The sequence below is a fragment of the Bactrocera oleae genome, chromosome 2 (genome assembly GCF_042242935.1).
Source record: "Bactrocera oleae isolate idBacOlea1 chromosome 2, idBacOlea1, whole genome shotgun sequence".
NCBI lineage: Eukaryota > Metazoa > Arthropoda > Insecta > Diptera > Tephritidae > Bactrocera > Bactrocera oleae.
The window spans coordinates 86,218,626-86,239,010 of NC_091536.1; the positions used below are offsets into that span (position 1 = coordinate 86,218,626).

Consider the following 20,385-nt stretch of genomic DNA (forward strand, 5'->3'; position numbering starts at 1 on the left):
TCCACTCTATTTTTGCCGATAATTCTATCATACAATCTTCTACACATCTCCAATTGTTTTTAAATGGTGAACTAATTTGTTGGTGCGTTCCAACAAAATTGCAGAAAATACCGTAGAAAATGGATTCTGGGACTGAGGAAAAGACACCAAAACTGCAAAATGATCTCCTTGAGTCAAGAATTCAAAGAAAACGTCGCCATACGGATGACGTTGAACAACAGAACAGTGACACTGCATCTAATACGAATAATGGAGCCGTGGCGGAGTATATACCTGCTGCAAAGGTACGCAGTGTTGTTGAATCGAACAAAGTTTGTATCACAGACTTTCCGGACGAGCTTCTTTACGAAATATTTAAGAATTTAGACTCTTGGTCGTATTACGTTCTTATGAAGTAAGTATGCCGGTTTCTTTTTTATGACATACATACATGTGTATGCGGTTATATCGGTTTCTATCATTTCAGCTGCTGTAATCGTTTCTATACTTTATTGATGGACCGACGGTTTTGGCACCATATAGATCTAAGTCAAAAACTATTGCCATTAGGTATACTTGAATATGTGATGGAGCGCACACATCAAGGAACTACAAGCATAAAATTGAGAGGTCCATCTAGAAAATATACAAGTGCGGAAATATTGAAGTTTAACAAAACGCTGGCGGATACTTTCGCTTTGCGTAGCACACAATTAAGTATTTTGGAATTACGTGGTGTTACAGTAGATCTTAGGAATGTAAGTAACTTATAATTGTTCGTGTGCCCTATTATTACATACTTGTTTTGTTTGAAGGTACGAATTGTGCATTTTCCGAAAACTCTAAAGCGCTTAGTTTTTAAAGATTGTAATATCTGTAAGCCACCAGAAGAACAAACTGTTTTTTCCGGTATTCACACACATTTAGTGAATTTGGAGGTATGTAAATAAACTACATTACAACGATTTACAATCTTTATTTAACATTACTCTAAAGGAACTTGGAATTGAATTCTGCAGTTGGTTTGAACCATATTATATCATGATGATATCCAAAATACCTTCACTTCGTTGGCTTAGTCTAAAAGGTTGTCCGCGATTGGGTGACTTTATACCGTATGGTAGCATGGCGGCTCGTTTTGGTTTTAAAAAATTAGAAGTAAGTATTTATCTAAATATTTGAGCACTGTTATTGTCAACTAAATATTGCTTGGAATTTTTAGTACTTAGATTTGCGTTTTACACCTATAACAGATTCAGATGTTCAATGTTTTAATATGGTACTAACATTAAAAGAACTACTACTTGAGTGTCCTTTAAATATGCGTGCTAACGATACAAAAACTAGCTTAGCAAACAAAAATAATAATAAGGATTCTGATAGTAAAGATTGTCAACCGTCCACATCAAAAGCATCAGTCACACGCGAAGACAGTAATTCACCTACTAATTCCATTACTGTAGAGGCCAATTTAAATACACCAGGACAAGAAGGACGTGAGGATGCATCTACGGAACAACCGACTTGTTCTAGCCCACAACCATCAACATCATCCTCTTCGTCTTCTACATCATCGTCATCGCCTTCATCTGCAATGAATTCACCTTTCGCTTCACCTTCGCGCTTGGCACTAGACAATCCAACAGACAACAACAACGCTCCAGAACCGGCCGGCAATGTACCGTCACGTAGCCGATTTTTACCGCGTCCAGATCAAGTTATATTCTTAGATTTTGTAAACCGCCGTCCGAGTATACGGCATGTGCGTCCGCTACCAATTTCGGATAATCAAATTGATCAAATGATACAACATCCACTATTTTGGAATATCATCAATCCTTTAAGCGGACGTGAAGCTAGTAGGTCGAGCTCTGGGCCAGGACAAGTGACGCACTTCAGTCCTCACCCATGTTTTCGCCCATATCCCATTTCAGATCGTGGCATTTGTTGCTTTGGGAGGCCGCAAAATCCAGTGGAGCATGGGGTATTTTGGATTCGTATTGGCAATCGTCCGAGCGAAAATAGCTTTGTAAGACTTAGCGTACGAAATTATAAAAAAGTCACCGACATCTCACTGCATCATCTCGTGCAATGTTCACCTGAGCTAATATATCTAGATCTGAGTGGCACCAGCGTAACGCGGGAGGGCGTAAAACGCTTCAAAGCTGGAAAACCAGAGTGCCAAATCATAGCCGACCATATTATTGAGACGAACGACCCTGATATACCGACAATAGATTAATTCTAAAGTACGTTTATACATATGGTGCTGTAATATTTATGATAACCTAACATGCACACTTAATACTACATACATAGATACATACATATATATTTATGTATATGTATATATATATCTCAATATAGTTAATAAGGACGCATATGATACTTGTTGACATAAATTTTATTCAGAAATATTTTGAAAGTATATATACATACATATAAAATGCATATGCAGTGGAAAGATAGTTTTCACAATGTTTAAAAAGATAGTGATAATATAATTGAATAAATATAGGAAATAATAAGCTTAGTCCTCATTCGCCTCATTATTGGACGAGTCCTCCTCATCGTCATCATCGTCGTCGTCATCCTCATCGTCCGTATCCTCGGACTCGGAGTCCGAACTTTGACAATCGGCAATTTCGCCAGTAAAAAACATTACAGCTTTTGGAATTACGCGTTCCTTTAGATAGAAACCGAGCTCAAAATCATTTTGTAAAATAGCCTAGTCAAGCAAGTTAGTTGAGTTATATAATCGTTATAATTATGTAAATTACTTGCATTTATATCGCAATAGTTTGGATCCTCTGTGTCTTCGGGCAGTGTCGGCGGACTGAAGAAGTCGAAAAACGAAGTGTATGCTGCAAATTTATTTCGTTCGTTTAGTTTCGAAGTTAAGAAAAAAAAATTATATCTACTTTAGTTTTATACATACATTTTTTTTCCTTTTCACTATTGCTTTGCTTCCAATCGATTTTACAACCTTCACATTTATAAATTTCAGCACCATCATACGAAAGCGGATCATCCACGTCGGGCAGACAATTCAAAAAGTATGTTTTCGTTAAAATAGTATTCGAAAAAAATTCATTCGGTTCAAAATGAAATTCAATAATAAACATAACTATCGGGTCGTTGCACAATGTTGATCGTATATCGGTGAGATGCTGAAAGTTTAACAAACAATATACTAAAAATACAACAATCAACGTGCACATAACGGCCACATACCGTTAGTATTTTTTCATCTTTTTTGCTTATAAACTCCGTGTATGATGCCTTGAGTACACGCAACCAAAAGTTTGACAAATTGCTCTCAGCGGTGGAAACATCTTTTGTCTTCTTGCGATAATCACTGCAAGCGAAGGCAATAAAGTTAACGGTAAATGCAACTTAACCATTGCTAAGTGAAACTTACTCGAGCAGTTTGACGCGCTTTTCGAAAATTGTATTATGCTTAACTTCAAATGATTTTTCCATATTATAAATCTCTTTTTGCAAATCCACGTCCAGCTTAATGGTTTCCAAGTAAAGTTTCTTAAGCTCAGTTATTGTTTTGGACTCGTCCTCACTGAACTTTTTGTCCTAGTAAATAGAGATTTTGATTAGCAAGTTTCACATACAAAAACCGTTATCCTTATTGCATATACTCATTTTACACAAAAAGTAGTGTCATTGAATATATATATGCTATTTTTGCAGGATTAAAAATAAATAATTTTATATAAAATTTATCGTGCGAAATGATTGCTGTTTGCATAAAATATATAAAAAAAATACAACAAAAATCAATAAAAAAAGTACGCTGTTGCTTGACGTTAACCTTAAAAGCATAAAAAATAAACAGAAAATTAGTGAAGTCTTCAATAATTGAGGTAGGTGGCTTCTGATCATTGCTCTATACCCTTCACAGGTGCATTACTTATACAATGAAACGGTATGAAAATAATTTATCTTGATTTTGATTGGTCAGTTTGAATGCCAGCCATGTATATGTTATAGTGATCAAATCTGAATAATATTTTTGGAGATTGTATCATTTTCTTGTAAAATAATTCATACCAAACTGCGGGACGATATCTTGTCAAATGAAAAACTTTTTCACACAACGACTTGGTTTTTATCGATCACTTTCTATGGCAGCTGTATCTTATTGTAGTCCGATATCGGTGGTTCCAACAAATGAGCAGCTTCTTGCATACATATATACAAATGAACATTGCTGAATCGACTCAGCTTGTCATGGTGATAATTTATATATATGTACATATACTTTAGAGGGTATTATTGTTTCACTCATCACAGAGCACATGTGATTACTTTCCCGATGAATGTTACTCACCGCTGTTTTCTTGGCGCTTGCTACTGAATTCTGCTTTGACACAGGAATCTTCGGCAAGCTGCGCATCTTCATTGCTTCCATATTCATTGTTTACAGTTATATTGGCTCGCTGAGCTGTAATTAACGGAAATTGTAGAATTGAAATGTTTTTGATTAAAAGCAAAATAACATAAATTTTTGTTTTTCAAAATTTAGACACTAAAAGACAAGCCAAAGCTATTTTTGACGATTTAGCTCGTTCGTTTTTATTTCTACGAGCACAAGTAGAATATTTATGCATGAATGCGGCTTGGTTTCGAAGTGTGTACAATCCCCTCTGCATATGCTTCATCTGAGAAGCTAATAAAATGTCTATTTGTCCTTCAGTTTAGATTGTAGCTGAATGTGTTGTTGTTGTGGATGCGGGCGATGTTGTCTGTCTGGACTCATTTAACATCGTTCCGCGTGGCTTAGTAGCTGTTTTATGTAGGCATTGCGAGTTTGATTGAACATGAAGGCAATCGTAAAATGTGTTGGCGAAAAATTTCTTAAAATATATTTCTTAGCTAGCAGTCTAAAGTAGCCAGATGACAATCAATTTTTATGGTTAGAAAATTTCACGCCATCACAATCGGTTGCAAATTTTTCAATTCAAATATTTTGGAAAAATTTTCATTTTTTAATCACGATGTTAATTCAATTATTTTTTTAATGCATCGTTGGCAACGCTGAACACAGTTCATTTGGTAATTTTACATAAATATTTAGATACCGTTATGTTGCGCTTAATTCTGAACGGGACTAATAAAACATGATAATGAGATGTGTCATAATCCCATATAACAAATATTTTTTTCGAAAAATTTCGTCCTTCCTCCTTTTGCTTGATTCTGCATTTTTCAACTTTCGTATTGTAAGAAAATGAGAACTAGTATTTTTCTAGTTCAATAATAAAATTAAATTTGTATTATGTAGAAGAGCTGTTTGACTTAAGATACTGTTACTGAGGCTTTAGTTTTCTATAAAAGTTACATTTGGTAGAACGGAGTAAAGTGAGGACTCATTAAAGACCATATCCAGCATAGCTTGGCTACTTTGAAATCTTCGAATTTATTTTTGACAAGCAAAAAAGTTTTTATACGAGTATATAAATAGTTCGTTATAAAAAATCGAGTTCCAATACCGTTAACAGATATGTATATCATATGTGTGACTGCTTTTAAGGTTGTGCAGATTACATTTATGACCATATAACAGGTGCGTTCAAAGTTTTGAGGGGTTATATCCACTTGTAAGTCAGTAAAAGCGCGATTTTTTTGGTGATTTTTTTAAATATGTAAATAAAAAGTGTGCATTTGCAGACCTTAATTTACTTTAATAATTCTCAATTAATTTATATATATTGGATTCCCTTGATCTTTCGTCCGTAGACGACCTCCAGTAGACCTACGAAAAAGATGTCTGGCGGTGAGGAAAATTTTTCTGCTTAAAATTATCTCAGATCAAAAAAAAAAAAAATTATGTAACAGATGAATACAGATAATGATCGAAGGACCGGTAAAAACTTTAATTTTTTACGAAATGACGGTTTCTAAAAAACAAAGTAATTTTTTGTGAAAAAATTGACACTTCAAGGGAAGCTGAAAAACCGAAATTTTCCTCAAAAATCTTATCCCATCGATCGATCACCTGACAAATATATCTAAGAAAGTTATGTCTTTCCAGCCATTTCGGAGAAATTTCCCTTATCGACACTGAAAACAGCGATTATATCAAGATAATTCTTACAAATGCGCTCATATCTTCGAAACTATTTGCCTGATCAACTTAAAATTTTCGGAGAATATTTTCAAATGTATATACATTTGACATACATATAAAAAAGTTACCGAAATTTAATTTAATTATTCATTATAGTTGTTCAGAAGGACGATTTATTGCTTTTTCAACTTGTTGATAACACTTTTGTTGTACGATAGACCTTTTGCTTTAAAATAGGCGTAGTCTCGGTAATTACCACTGCATTGTCGCTAACTTTCTCCCCAGCGAGTATTTTCTTCAGGTTCTCAGTCCGACTCTCACGAAAAAGTCATTGAGAACCTGGAGGGTCTTGAGAATACGGTGGATGTGGACCAACTGTCCGATGAGGACTTGTGTACTTTGAAGGTTAGGGCTCACCTAAACATGTGTACTTAATTCTAGTGGCGCCTGGAAATGCTATTAAATTTTCTTTGCTTTGCTAAGTATATTTCAGAAGTAGTTATTTTAGGACCTCCCGGCGCTTTCTGAATTATACTTTTTACCAAGAGTTTTGCACTTCAAAGCGTAGTAACTGTTCTAAGTGTCTTGTGCTGCTGCTGCCGCACTGTTATGTTTCAAGCATTGCGAAAAAAAACCTAATTATGCCTCGAAGTGTAATTAATCCCCAGCGGGCTATTCAGTACGGCCTACTGTTGTCGCACTTCATGCAGAACGCACTTTATGTAGCTGTAACTGGTTGTCGGTGTCAATGAAGCAGCGCATCGGCAATTATGGCACAAACGCGCTGTCCTGTGTCCAATTGACAAACGCTTATTGCTTACTAATTGAAGATACCGAATGCGCAGTACCGTTCACTGTTTACCATCCAACAGATACTGCAAATGAGCAGGAGCAGAACAAATAAAGCGGCTGCCGTAAGACTCCCCAAGCACCAACCGAGCCGCTGGCGCTGCTGCCAGCTGGCCATTTGGCCATTTCTACGCGCTGCTCAGGCGACCTGTAGAGTTGGTTGGCGTTCAGGCGTTCGCACGATGTCCACTACTCGGTTGGGCGCCAGCGAAGAGGATATGCTCGGCTGCAGTCAGCCATGTGACGCGTTGCATGCCACCTGTGGTGGTAAAAGTCAACAAAGAGTCAGCGAAATCACAAAACACTTGGACGAAGTGCACAAAGGAAAATACGTTATGAAATGGGCATGGCAAGACAAACCAAAGTGTAAGGCTGTGTGGGAGCAGCCTGCGAACTGAAATGTAATGAAATTATGAGTGGGAATACATACGTGTTTACAAATGTACATATGTACATGTGTGAGGGGAAAAAATGTCGCAAATGTAAACAAATTCAGCGAAGCGAAGAAAAATTCGCTGGACCGTTGCGTGGTGTTTGTCTGTGTAGACTAGCGGCAAATAGGTTATGTGTGTTTATGCGTGTCACAATGTGCATTGTTGGCGTCGTATTCGCAGTTATTAATTTTTTTTGCGGCCCACGCTAAACACCTTAGGGAAATTAACTTAAAAAAAATAGTTTAATTTATTTTAACGTCGCCTTTTTCGCAATTACATTCTACTAAAGACCTGGCAAGCGCTTATGCCACTCAGTAACGGCACTTTTTTCGACTTTCTTCCTCATATGTTTGTATTTATGTGTGTGTAAATGTTTGCGGCCCCTCAGCGTGTTGTATTTTTCTTATTTGTTAACCTTTGAAAAACTGCACATTGATTACATTTCAAACATGAGAGCCTCTTGCCTTGAGCGCTACCAATTAACTGCAATGTTTAACACTTTATTTTCATAGACTCGGCAGAACTCGGAAATAGTCAGTTTGCTAATAAATTAAATAATCTAATTTCTGTTTTATATTAACCAGACTAATATAAAGGACTCTTGTTTAAAGAGGATCCCTATAAAAGAATCGTGTTTCATCCTTGCTCGTTGGTGATCGTCAACCGATTGACATTGTCGAAATGGTCGTTAAACATGGTTACTCTGAAGTGAATCGCAACTCTGTCTTCTTTTTATTCTACTGATCTGGTTTTTCTATCGGGATCTGAAATGTATTTATGGCCTTGACATCTTTCATGTTACTATAATGTGCAAGTATGTGAAGAAGACAAGTTTCCGACCCAAAACTGTGGTGCCATTTTCACATTTCTGAGAAAACTTCAAGGTTTAAAAGGTTGAAAGAAGTATATGTATGACGACAGTTTCCTAAATTTCGTTTTTTGTTTTCAATTGCTATCAGGAGTTTACGGAGTGAGAAAAAGCAGGTCATTGATGACCTTAGAAATATAGTTTGGGAATTTTATCGGAAATTAGGATTATAAAAAAATTTGAATCATATTTCCTTTTTTTTCAGCGTTAGTTTTGTTTACCAAAAATATACTTTAATTGAGCTTTGTAATTCAAATGTTTTTGCAGTCAATCATCACCATCAACCGTGCCAAATATACCGCTTTATCAAATTTGGGCCAAATTTGACCCCGACTAACAAAAAAAAATACATTTTCACGTATCTTAATATAAATAATTTCTCATTTTTGGGGAGCCATTCGCTATATTGCTAGACAGTTTCGACGATATATTAAGAGCCATCTCTCTGATGTCAACAGAAAATTTTTCAAACACTTTTTTTGCAACTTTTTCGATATAACATAATTTTCATTAACAGAGGTTGGTGGACGATTCGAATGAGGCAAGTTTTTGATGAGGTTACGACCTTCACTGAATGCTTTGCGCCACTAAGGGCCGTTTTCTCAATGTCTGCTTAATATTATCCTTAACCGCTGGTGGCTTAACTGGATGATAGCGATAGAGAGGAAAGACGAAGAGAACGTGTAGCCCATGCTTGGGTGGCGCGCTTTGTGTTATTTTCCGTAACAGCTCGCCGCTACGCAATTTGGAATTTCTGTTCTTTTTGAAATTCCTTTCATCGTTGCAACAGCGCTCGGTTTCAAAGGAATAAATATTCCTTATGTTCGAATATTTAAATGTTATTACCCTGTTTTTTGTATATAATATGCATATATTAATGAAAATATGCTTAATAACTAATGATAACGAGCGACAAAAGAATTACCGTTTGAACTCCGTCCACGCTTATAGATTTTACAGCTAACAGCTGTCATTTCATATGCTATATGTTAGAAACTAACCAAGACTCCTTCTTTCGGTAAAGTTTACCAGAACTTAACTGACATATGGTTGCTAACCAGATATTAAGAAAACCATTTTTCAACATGTTGCTGATAAAGTTCTGGTTAAGCGCTTAACCAGACATTGAGAAAACGCTCCTAAAATACTTGTATGATAAACACGAAAACTTCTGCAACATTTTCAACGATTCAAATAGCTGCCAAATATACACTAATTGACATATGGAGATCAAATAACTCACACGAACATAAAAAAGATGATTCTGTTTGCGCGTACAGCTTAAAAGGTCCAGGCTGAGTAAAATTTGATCAGATCGTATACTAAAGCTATCTCAAAATTTCTTTCGGTATAGTCGTAAATTTTATTTTAGTAATGGGTGTAACTGGTCTCCCCCAGCATAAATTTATTGCATGCAGGGATCTCCCATTTTCAATACTACTTCTTCTATAATAAAAGTATGCAATGATGCAGAACACTCAAATGCGGCCTGCAGCTCATTTCGGTTGCGAATTAAATGTCAAAACTAAAGAAAATGTTGTGCGTGTAATAAGTTTGCTTCTAAAGCTTTATTTAAAATAAATGTGTGGCTGTGTATCTGAGTGAACAATGGAGGCGACGTGCGTGGGAGTATGCATACACATTTATATGTATGTATGTATTTATGTACGTCTGTATGTGTGTGTGTGCAATTCCAGACAATATTACAACTTATTGCCACATCCGTTTCCGCAAACGATTTCATTGAAGCGGAAATAAAGATATCCAATAAACCGTGTTATTACCGCCATTTTGGTTTTACATGAATAGTTTCACATTTAGGGGCGCTTGTTTGCATGGCTGTGTGTGTGTGTGTGTGTGTGTATGTGTATGCGCTGTCAATTATGAATGCATGCATTCGCACTGTTGCTGGTGTTTTAGCTGATTTCAAAGCGTTTTTGCATGAATTATTTTTCTGATTAACTTTTTTGTGCTTATTTTCTGTAGCAGTGTATAATTCTTTCATATTTTTCGGATATAATTCAATTTACATTAGCTTATTTTCTTTTTTAAAGTCTTTTGATGTATTTGAGCAACGCTGCTCTTAAAGTCTTCTGAACTAAAATCTGGTAATAAGAAAAAAAAAATATTAGAATATTTCAGTACTTCTATAATATAATTTTCTCATATTTTTGACACTTTGATGTCGTAGCAATATAATGATGGTGTTGGTGTTGATGGTAGCTTCCTAATTACTTTTATATTAGAACTTTGGGAACCATCTTCCACGGTTAGTCTCAACTGACCATATTCTTTGACTATTCCTGCATCTCTCAAATTACTGATTAGGAGGTTCATGCGTATATAAGAATATTTTACTTCTAATTATATGGTCTGCTAATTAGTAGCATAGATAATCTTTCAATTGCTATTCCAGCGCCAATTATTATTTTAAATACAATATTGTGATAATTTGATTAAAGAAAGCTCTTACAGACCGTCAAAGTTTGTTTTTCTTTTCATTACAATTATTATACCCTGTTTGTAACACCCAAAAGGAAAAGTAAGAGACCCTATAAAGTATATATACAAGTATATATAAATGATCAGCTTGATGAGCTGCGTTGATTTAGCCATGCCCCGCTGTTTGTCCGCCTGCATATATAAGAACTACTCCCTTAGTTTTTGAGATATCGTTCTGAAATTTTGCAATCATAATTTTCTTACCAAGACGCTCTTTATTTGTCGGAACAGTCGATATCGGATCACTATAGCATATAGCTGCCATACAAACTGAACGATCACAGTAAATTTTTTATATGGAAACTTTTTCATTTGAGAAGATGTTTTCATCAAATTTGGCATGGGTCATCTCTGAAGAAATTGTTCAGTTATTGTCACTATAGCATATAGCTACCATACAAACTGACCGATCAAAGTACTTTTAAGTATCTTTTGTATTTGTGAAGGGTATTATAGCTTCGGGCAACCGAAGTTAACTTTTTCGCTCGCTGTGACCATGTTACTGAAGGTGAAATATCAGCGGTAAATGTCATATCCTGACCCCAGTCCCAAAAGCCTTTTCATCTTTCCACCATCCACACTGCTTCATTGATCATTCGCATCATCTGATGATTATTACTGAATACCCCTTCTTCTTGTTAGCTTTCTTCATATCTCTAGCTGAAAGACAAAGTTTTAGCTTGAAGCTACATTCTAAATGTCGATTTCTACAGAAGAATCTAACGCATTTGCCTGATTGACGTTATCATTCTTTGGTGAACACTCAAATTTCTGCATCGATACTGTTAATAACTATAATTTTCTGTTTATTCTTCTTTTTTTTTTGAGAAGTGTTGGGTAGTTTTTATCTACCCAGATCTCTCTTTTCAGTAAGATGATGATAAGATTTGTTCTCATAAAAACGTATGTATATATGTACATGTATATATAATATATATAATCATCCAGAGTGTGGATGCAGATATGTGGAACACACAGAAAAATAAATTTGAAAGCAGATCCAATTCAGCATTTTTGTTCTTACCCAAGTCTTTCACGTATCATGCTTTCGTATGTTACGTTGTCATAGACGAAAACTTGATCTCTGTTAATATACATATGTGCAAATGTATGTAAATATTTTGTGTATGTACCTATGTATTTATGTGAAGATTAACATAAATGTCTGCAGCTAATTTGTACATTCATTCATTACTTAATTTCTGTGCAGCTGGATATACACTCATACACATACACAGGCAGGCAAATTTATCTCCTTCATTAGTGGCATTTTGAATCTTTTTGAATGGCGATAATGAAATTTGCTCTTTGACTGCAGGTGAATGAGGGGCGTACACGCCGCTATTATTGCAACGAAATTAACGGCAATATTCATGCACCCATACAATTACACCTGCTACATATGTGTCAGCGCATATGCAGCGTGACGCCTGACAGAAATGCAAAGACAGCACTAAAGTTTTAAAAAAAAGTATTTCTGAGAATTGTGCTCACCATGCGTGACTTTGTGGGTTGACTGTCTGCAGGTGTGCATATTTGTAGGGGAAAGTGTTACACATATACATACATGTATACACACATACATACTCTTATCTCTCTCTCTTTGCTTGTCTTACTTATGCTTCCGTTACTGTGGCTTCCAATGCCAAATTATTACAAAACGCACAAACTGTGCGCAATAATTGTAAACATTGCTGATTTAATGTTGAAAAGATTTTGAAAGTCTGTGTATCAGCGTTGCAGGTGGGGTGAGTTAGCGGGCATACATATGTATACTACGAGTAGCGCGGATTTTATTGCGAAAGTTTTGCAAAGTTATCATGTGCACTAAATAAGATAATGTGGTTATAACATATTTAACATATAATATGTACCATATATGTACATATGTAAATACATACATACTTTGACTAAGGAACTTATTTGTGGTTTAGGCTATCTACAATATATGTATATACATATATAAATGTATATTGAAGAAATATGACTTGCTTTAAGAAAGTAAATCAGTTGTGAATGCGTTCACTGCTTATTATTCAATATACATATGTATGTTAAATATATATACATACATATGTATATCTTTTTTATACAAAAATGCTTAAACTCACCACCAAAAACATTATCACAGAAATATTGCGTTAGCAACTATAATTGAATAATACATTGGCAACTACTGGCGGCGAATATGAGTCAGCGCAATAATTTGCATTGAATTTTTGCAATTTTTACAACTATAACAAATATACATATATGTAATATTCAATTAAATTACGCGCAAAACTAATTGAATGGAAAGTAGAAGAAAGAGAGACAGCGAGCTAAAAAGTGTAGGTTATAAAAAATATGAGCGTCTATACTCGTATGATATATACAGTCATTGTCCATTAAATAGTACACTTTTCAAGATTAATATTGCGATCTAAACTTTAGTCCTGCAAAGCTTTTAAAGTTTGTTTATTAATTTACAATTCTATTTTAGAATTAAATATTTTGAATATGGATGCGCGGTTTCTCGTTCGAAATACTTTTTTATGAAACGAAACTTAGAATGTTATGCTAGTCGATTGGGAAGTGAACTTTTTTTCTTTGAGACACCAACCGTTCACCAATATTGCTGTATGTGCGTGAGCTTTATCTTACCGAAATCAACAATTTCATATCAAAAGCTAGATAAGACAACTTTCCATATTGTCAGCTGTACGACTTTTTTAATGGTCCGATTTCAAAAATTATTTTAAAATCATTCATTACTATTTTTCTGCTGTAGAAGTGTTTATTTGTGCAGCACGTTCATACTTGTATAATTGGGTTTCATTAGCACTACTTTCGTACAAACTTGCTTCATGCTTTCCGTAGCATTCTCCATTCGATTTTTCCGCAATTCTTCGAGAGCGGTTGGAAGCAATGCTCATTCTTATTGACAATTAACTTGCTGCTGTATAACCGAATCCGGACTCCTATTTACCTCTTCTTTGTTTTTCTTTGTTGCAAGTTGTTGTCATTCATCTATTGTTGTTGTGCCTCCATCGAATGTTTTCTAGATATGATTTCCTACTTGAATAGGTTTAGCCTTTTTAAGTGCTTGTACCACAAAATACTGTCTATACTGAAGCGCGCACTCCAAAGTCACTCTTCTGCCAATGATCTTATAGCCTGGAGTTCGTAGTCGCTGGAGATTCTTTTCGATTTAATTTTTTTAATTTTTTTAGCAAATAATTTAGGTCTAAATAGAAGCTGACTGCTCTTCTGCCAGGTTAGTAGGACTAATGTCTTTATCATAGTCGCGCTTTTTACAAGTTATGTACAAGTAATTCTTATAATATTAATTAAAATAAATTCATAGAATACTTGCTTTGATTAATTTGGTTTCAAAATTAAGTTTTTGACGTGAGTCTCGGTTATTTTTTGTCAATAATTTCAAATTAGACCTCACCCTTCTAAGGAAAACATTAGTTGTGGTCCTCTGGCCCACTCGACGAATTTAGCTCGTGGACAAAGTCCATAAAAAATAAAAGTTTATATTTGCTGAGTTGCTGAATTATTGTGAAAACTCTTATATAGCTATATCTGTCATAAGAAAGCTTCTAGCGTTAACCCATTTTACATTCCGAGCTGTCTTGTAATTTGTATCAATCACCAAGACCGAAAGAAACTGCGTCAAACACCTCTACTTAAGGTGTAAGAACAGTTATTATATTATTAATATTATCGCTATTGTCATGTGAAATGTGCCAGCTTCTACACCCTGCAAATGTAACAAATGCGCTGTACCGTTATACTGACAGATTGATCTGCAGTGCGATGAAGATATCGCTTTTGGCGGAATTCAAACAATTGAAAAGGTGAAATAAACGAAATTGTGCATGTGCAGCGTCAAACGGAATCGCAGCGAATGCAATTCGTATCTAACGGCATTGACGACAATGCTGATGCCACTGCCGTTGCCACTGCAAGAGCCAAATGAATACGTAAATTGTATTATTAATATGAAAATAATCCAATAAAGCTTATTTTGTATGCAATTTGGCTTAGGAAGAAAACAAAAAGAAATCAGTAGATTTACGAAATTTCACTTGAGCACAGCGACGTCAGTCGAGAACGACGACAGTGTTAGCTACATAATTGAGTTGCTGACGGCGTTCGGCTACACATTGCGCTAAAATGATGCCTGTCTATATGTATGTGTATTTGTATTAAGATATGAGTGTCACGGTATGATGTTTTCTTATTGCAATTGTTGTTGGTCTGAGCAGAGGTTTATATTGTATATATATGCAAATTGCAAATATATTTACATGTATGGATGTATAACTGTGTTAGTTTGATGTTGTTGCACTCTTAGCTGCCTAGAAGTCGCAACAGGAAATAGTTTAATTAAAGTTCCAGGAAAATCATTATGGGTACTTGTCGTTTACAGGTGGTAAAATCCAAACGGCATACATTCTATATGTGTATGTATATGTATGTAGTAGAGTTTTAAATGCAGTGTTTGACAAATGGGCCTTGCGGTGGTATTTAATTTCATAAATAAAGTAGTAGCCAACAGATCGAAAATGTATAAATTACTTTCAGTTTCATGATGATTTTATGCAATTAACAATATAATACTTAACTAATGAAATTCCTAAAGAAATATTTTTATTTCATATTTAGTGGGTTAGTCCTTACTTTTATGATCGTTTTGCAAAGAAAACACTTGTGAAAATATAATATAATTTTATCGAGCACATGATGTAGAGCGGTTCATAATGCGCTGAATTATTTATTATTAATTATGAATAAAATATTCTTTAATTATCAATTTATAATAATATATTTGTCATATTGATATACATATGTATAAATAAAGTTATTTTTGAAAAAATTCAAAACAACGGCTTGAAAAATAGCGTTTAAGGGCGCACCTAAGCCTTTTAGGCGAAGTATAAAAAAACACACAGACGTTTTAAGAAATCACAGTAGATTTTTTGAAGAAAGAGGTAATATTTTTCAAGTTACAGGCGATCTCCGACGGCGCTAAAAACAAAAGGTCCGTTACTGCTGTAATGATTCCCGCCTTATCATAGTTTGTTCTTAATGCTATGCTTGACATTCGATGACTCAATATATTTCATAAATTTTAACTATTTTGCACTGTGAATTTGCTAAATACGCATACACATTTTTTATTTACTTTTCTCTTCTTCTAATCCAGTAAATTATATTCTCTTTCGTTCTCTTTTTGAACTTAACGTAAAAATGGCTGATCTTACAAGTCTCCAGCAGCCTCGAAATACCTTATTCATGGCGACAAAACGTTCGAGTGTTTGCTATTTTAGGATCGAAACCAGGTCTTACCATCGCTACTACTCACTTTTTGCTTAACGCAATTCATGTTAATTTTTTAATAATTTTTTGTTTTTAAATAAATTTTATGGATTCTGTAATGTATATTCTGAAGATCAATATTTTTATTTAAATACATTATTTTTCCACTTTAAATATATTACCAAACCAGTTGCTGTAATGGTATACGCTGCTTTGAACAACTTTATGCTCATAAAGTTTGCAAACCGCTGCAGCTAGTTTATCTGTGAAATTGCAATTAGAAAATTTTGTGTACATCCTTTCTTAACAATTTCACACCTAAGAATAAATAAACTGTTACATTCATGCATTCTGTAACCGGTGGGTAAATCCATTAAGCACGAAGCAATTTTATATCAAATAGAAATGCACATGGCGTATGAGCAACATTTGTTTCTTGCGAACGTGCAACCTTAAAACAAAATTTTGTTGTATTAAAATTTTGAAAAAGTGATTTCGAAACTTTAAAATCGAATAAAATTAGAGATTTTAAAAATAGTTGTATTCAATTCATAAATCATGAAATCACATTTTAGTCACCTCTTTGATGAAAAATTTTTAATTTATATTTTCAAACAAGAAAGTAATTTACTAGCATACTTTGTTGAAAAATGTCACAGCAAAATATTCATTTAAAATTACATTCTAATTGTAGCCTTGCCTTGCAAAATAAACTGTGCCAAATTTCGGAAAATATTTCATAAAAAAAAAAATAAAATAAAAAATTACATACAAGGATTTGATTTTGATCGATGAGTTCGAATGTTAAATTGATGTGTGCAAAATTTCAGCACAAAATCTCAAAAACTGTGTGACTAGTTAGAGTATTAATAGACAGACGAACATGGCTGAATCGACTACGCTTCTCACTTTGATTACTTATATAGGTATATATAACATATTTTATAGAGTCTCCGACGTTTTCTTTTGGGTGTTACTAACTTCGTGGCAAACTTAATATATTTCGAAATTGTTTAAACTATTGAATGTTTCTTTAACGACGAGTTACGAATATTTAAACCCGAAAATCACCCGTAAATACTATTCAATTTCATTTTAGAAAAGGTCAAAAAGTTTTGAAATCTGTAAATCATTGCTGGAGTTACCCACACGAGTGCAATGGTAAAACCATTGGGCCTGTAGGAAATATAAGAACGGATATAGAGTGTTGAATTGAGAAACTCCAGTATTATTTACAATATTCTATGATTATATCTAAGAAAAATTTTTTGGAAAAATTAGATTTTGACTAAACTTTTTTAAAAGCAATTGAATTGCAGATTTCACTTGCCACTAAATCACTTCCAACCGGGCAGCATGCGATATATACACTCATTTAACTATAAATGCACAACAACTTATGCAAGTAGTTATGCGAAAATACAAACTAACGCCCCTCATGAGTAACTCAATGCGTAAGGGTGCATCTGTGAGTGTATGTGTATTTATTGTGCAGTGTGCTTTAAGTTGCGAAGTAAACTTGGCGGCACAAAAATAATAGGGGAATGAAGCCAGTGTAAAACTAAACTTCTCCATACTCCGTTGCAACCTAGACACACACACGCACAACAGCATAAACTGTTGGCACCTTAGTACCACACGTTTATACAAATATGTGAGTGTAGATGTGTGTGTGTGTATTATACACATATGCGCATCTGAGGTTATGCATGAAACAGCTCGAAAATTATAATATGCAAAATTGCTTTTGCTTGCATTTGTATGCTTTCTTCGACGTGTGTATGTATGTGGTTGTGCGCTGGTATGTGTCACCAGGCTATGCCGGCGTCTTTGATGAAATGCATTTAGTGCGCTCCAGTGCTTGCTGATTACGCTGCTCCTGCAGCGGATTTCTTCCATTCACTCAGCCCAATTTAGGAATTACACTGCTCGACACATACATACATACATACATTCTTATGAAACCTATGCACGTGCGAATATGTGCGTACAATGGTATGTGTGTCTGTGTGGTGCGCTTCACGACCTTTTTGCTCATAGCAACACCCATACATAATACATAACTCACGCCTTCTTTCCCTCCATCATTGTATTATATTAGTTTTTGGTTATTTCAAGCTTTTAATTTAATCTCACAATGACGTGAGATAGAGTTTTTAATTAATTTAACAAAATCTGTTGGTATTGTAGCCTGGGTTATTTTTGGGGTCAAATCTGTTTTCGTAAACTGTAGCCAATGATAACAATTTAATAAAGTAATTTATGAATGGGAACATGCAATGAAAACAGTTTATTTTGCGAAAAAGACGTCACTAAAGTGTATAAAATTGTTTGTGCGACTTAAAGTCAGGGAAAGTAAGTAATTTTATTTAAATGTAATGGACAATATACACTTTTTGTATAATTTAGAATTTTCGGAAAATTTTCAAATGTCTGTTAGTTTTTATTTTGTATCCTTCTAACGTACTTTACTTAGATGGTCTCGAGCAGTAGTAAATTATGAATAAATGAAACGTTAAATGTTGCCTACAATTAGGCGCATAATTGTTTTTAGCAAAGTCTTACACCTAATAAGATATTATTATATGTTTAACACGTCTTTATCTATAGCTTCTCCGCAGCTAAAAAATGTGAAAAATTCCACTAATAATAATACGTAGTTTAGGAAAGTAAGCTTCTGCCAAAACCGAGAAAAACGCTATTATCTTGTTAGCGCAGTGGCTTCTTAAGGTAGATCAGCCTGTTATAATACTATTACCATTATCAAAGCAATTTTGGACGAGACCACTTGTTCATTTCAACGGATAGTAAATACTTTTATTTTTTTGCTACCATCAGCTAGCATTGCGTTACATACTTTCAGAGGTGGAGAATTCTCACCCCTTCCAACGAAGTACTCTGAATTAACTTAAAATACTAGTCCTTCCTCAAATGTATTCCTGTCTACTCCATGAGCTAGCTGTCGGACCGATTGAGCTTTTTCCGACAAAAATCTATAGCCACAAAATTTCGTAGGATCAAAGGGACCAAACTTTTGCATTGCATTAGAAGTTCAAAACAAAAAAAAAAAATAAAAGAAATTAGGGCAAAAAAGGTTCATTTCTAAAAGCACCATAAAATAAAAATAATTTGATCGGTTAGTTTGGATGAGAGCTATGTCATATAGTGATCCGATATCGGTGGTTCCGACAAATGAGTAGCTTCTCTCTAAAGTGAGAGCACTAGCTGGCGTATATAGAGGCAGATAGATGGAGGGATATGTCTAAATCGACTCAGTTCGTTCCATTAATCATTTATACTCGTATATCGTATTTACTTTTTAGGGTAACTTAATATATCCTGATCGGGGTATAAAAACACTTATGCTTATCTATATTCGGTCAACTGTTTTTATGTATCGCAGACAAAAGCTCTCCATAATATTGAGTAAAAAAGTTAATTTTGAACTTGAGGAACTTTGCATGCCTTCGTGATTTTAGGGCTATGTTAACCCTCATATATTTTGTACTTAGTTCACTAAATTTTTTTATTGGGGAATCCTATTGTGTTACATACACACTTATTTTTTATTTGCCTTAAAGATACTGGAAGATTCTAGTTGTAATGTGTTGTCGCAAGATTTGGCCTTATTACGCATAAACTGCACTTTTCGATTTCGCTTAAGTAAATAAAAATATATTTTGGATTTCACTTTTTCCGACCAACCTCCAGCACATACATTATGCAAAATCTTATACAGCAAGTCCTCTCCTCCAACCACGACCGGTTTGTGATTATGTTTGAGTTCGTAAAACTGTTTGTCAATATTTTTCTATGCAAATTATGAGAATAAATTACACAAAACAATCGACGGGAACGAAAAACAAGTCAATAAAAAATCACATTACACTCAACATGCCGCAGGGTCGGGGCGGCTGTACGAATGCAATGCATAAAGTTAGCAAATGAGCGATAATGGAGATTGACAACGAACACCAACGAAATCACAGTGGCAACGCACTCGCAGAAGCGTAAGCAATAAATGAATGGAAATTACTGTGTCCGCGCCACGATTGCGTCGGAGGGCAGCACGAACACGCCCATAAAATCACAAACGCTAAGTGGGTGGAGTGAACAAGACAATAAAAAATTAAAATAAAGACAATAATGACAATCACAAACCACAAATGTCAAAATAAATTATCAATAAATTTCGCGGAGAAAGAAATGAAAAGGGCGATTGTGTGAAAAGCGTGAACATGCATCACACATTCCTTTGTCGTCCGGTCTAGCAGCCAACGCTTGGTTTTTAGTTTTTTTATTTTAATTTTATTTGTTTGTGGCATCACTCATTTGACTCTGCGGAGGAATTGCGGCAG

The 20,385-nt window shown here is 34.7% G+C and overlaps 2 protein-coding genes across 2 annotated transcripts; one reads left to right on the forward strand and one right to left on the reverse strand.

Annotated features, from left to right (window-relative positions):
- The first annotated feature begins 35 nt into the window (after positions 1-35).
- On the forward strand, positions 36-2,512 carry LOC106619475 (uncharacterized). The gene is made up of 5 exons (XM_014237567.3): positions 36-394; positions 467-737; positions 795-917; positions 976-1,137; positions 1,202-2,512. The coding sequence occupies exons 1-5, from the start codon at positions 120-122 to the stop codon at positions 2,219-2,221; spliced, it is 1,851 nt and encodes a 616-aa protein (XP_014093042.3). The 5' UTR covers positions 36-119; the 3' UTR covers positions 2,222-2,512.
- On the reverse strand, positions 2,366-4,542 carry mil (milkah). The gene is made up of 6 exons (XM_014237570.3): positions 4,325-4,542; positions 3,401-3,567; positions 3,214-3,337; positions 2,918-3,149; positions 2,764-2,843; positions 2,366-2,707 (listed from the first exon to the last, which is right to left on the reverse strand). The coding sequence occupies exons 1-6, from the start codon at positions 4,409-4,411 to the stop codon at positions 2,510-2,512; spliced, it is 888 nt and encodes a 295-aa protein (XP_014093045.2). The 5' UTR covers positions 4,412-4,542; the 3' UTR covers positions 2,366-2,509.
- Between the last annotated feature and the right edge of the window lie 15,843 nt (positions 4,543-20,385).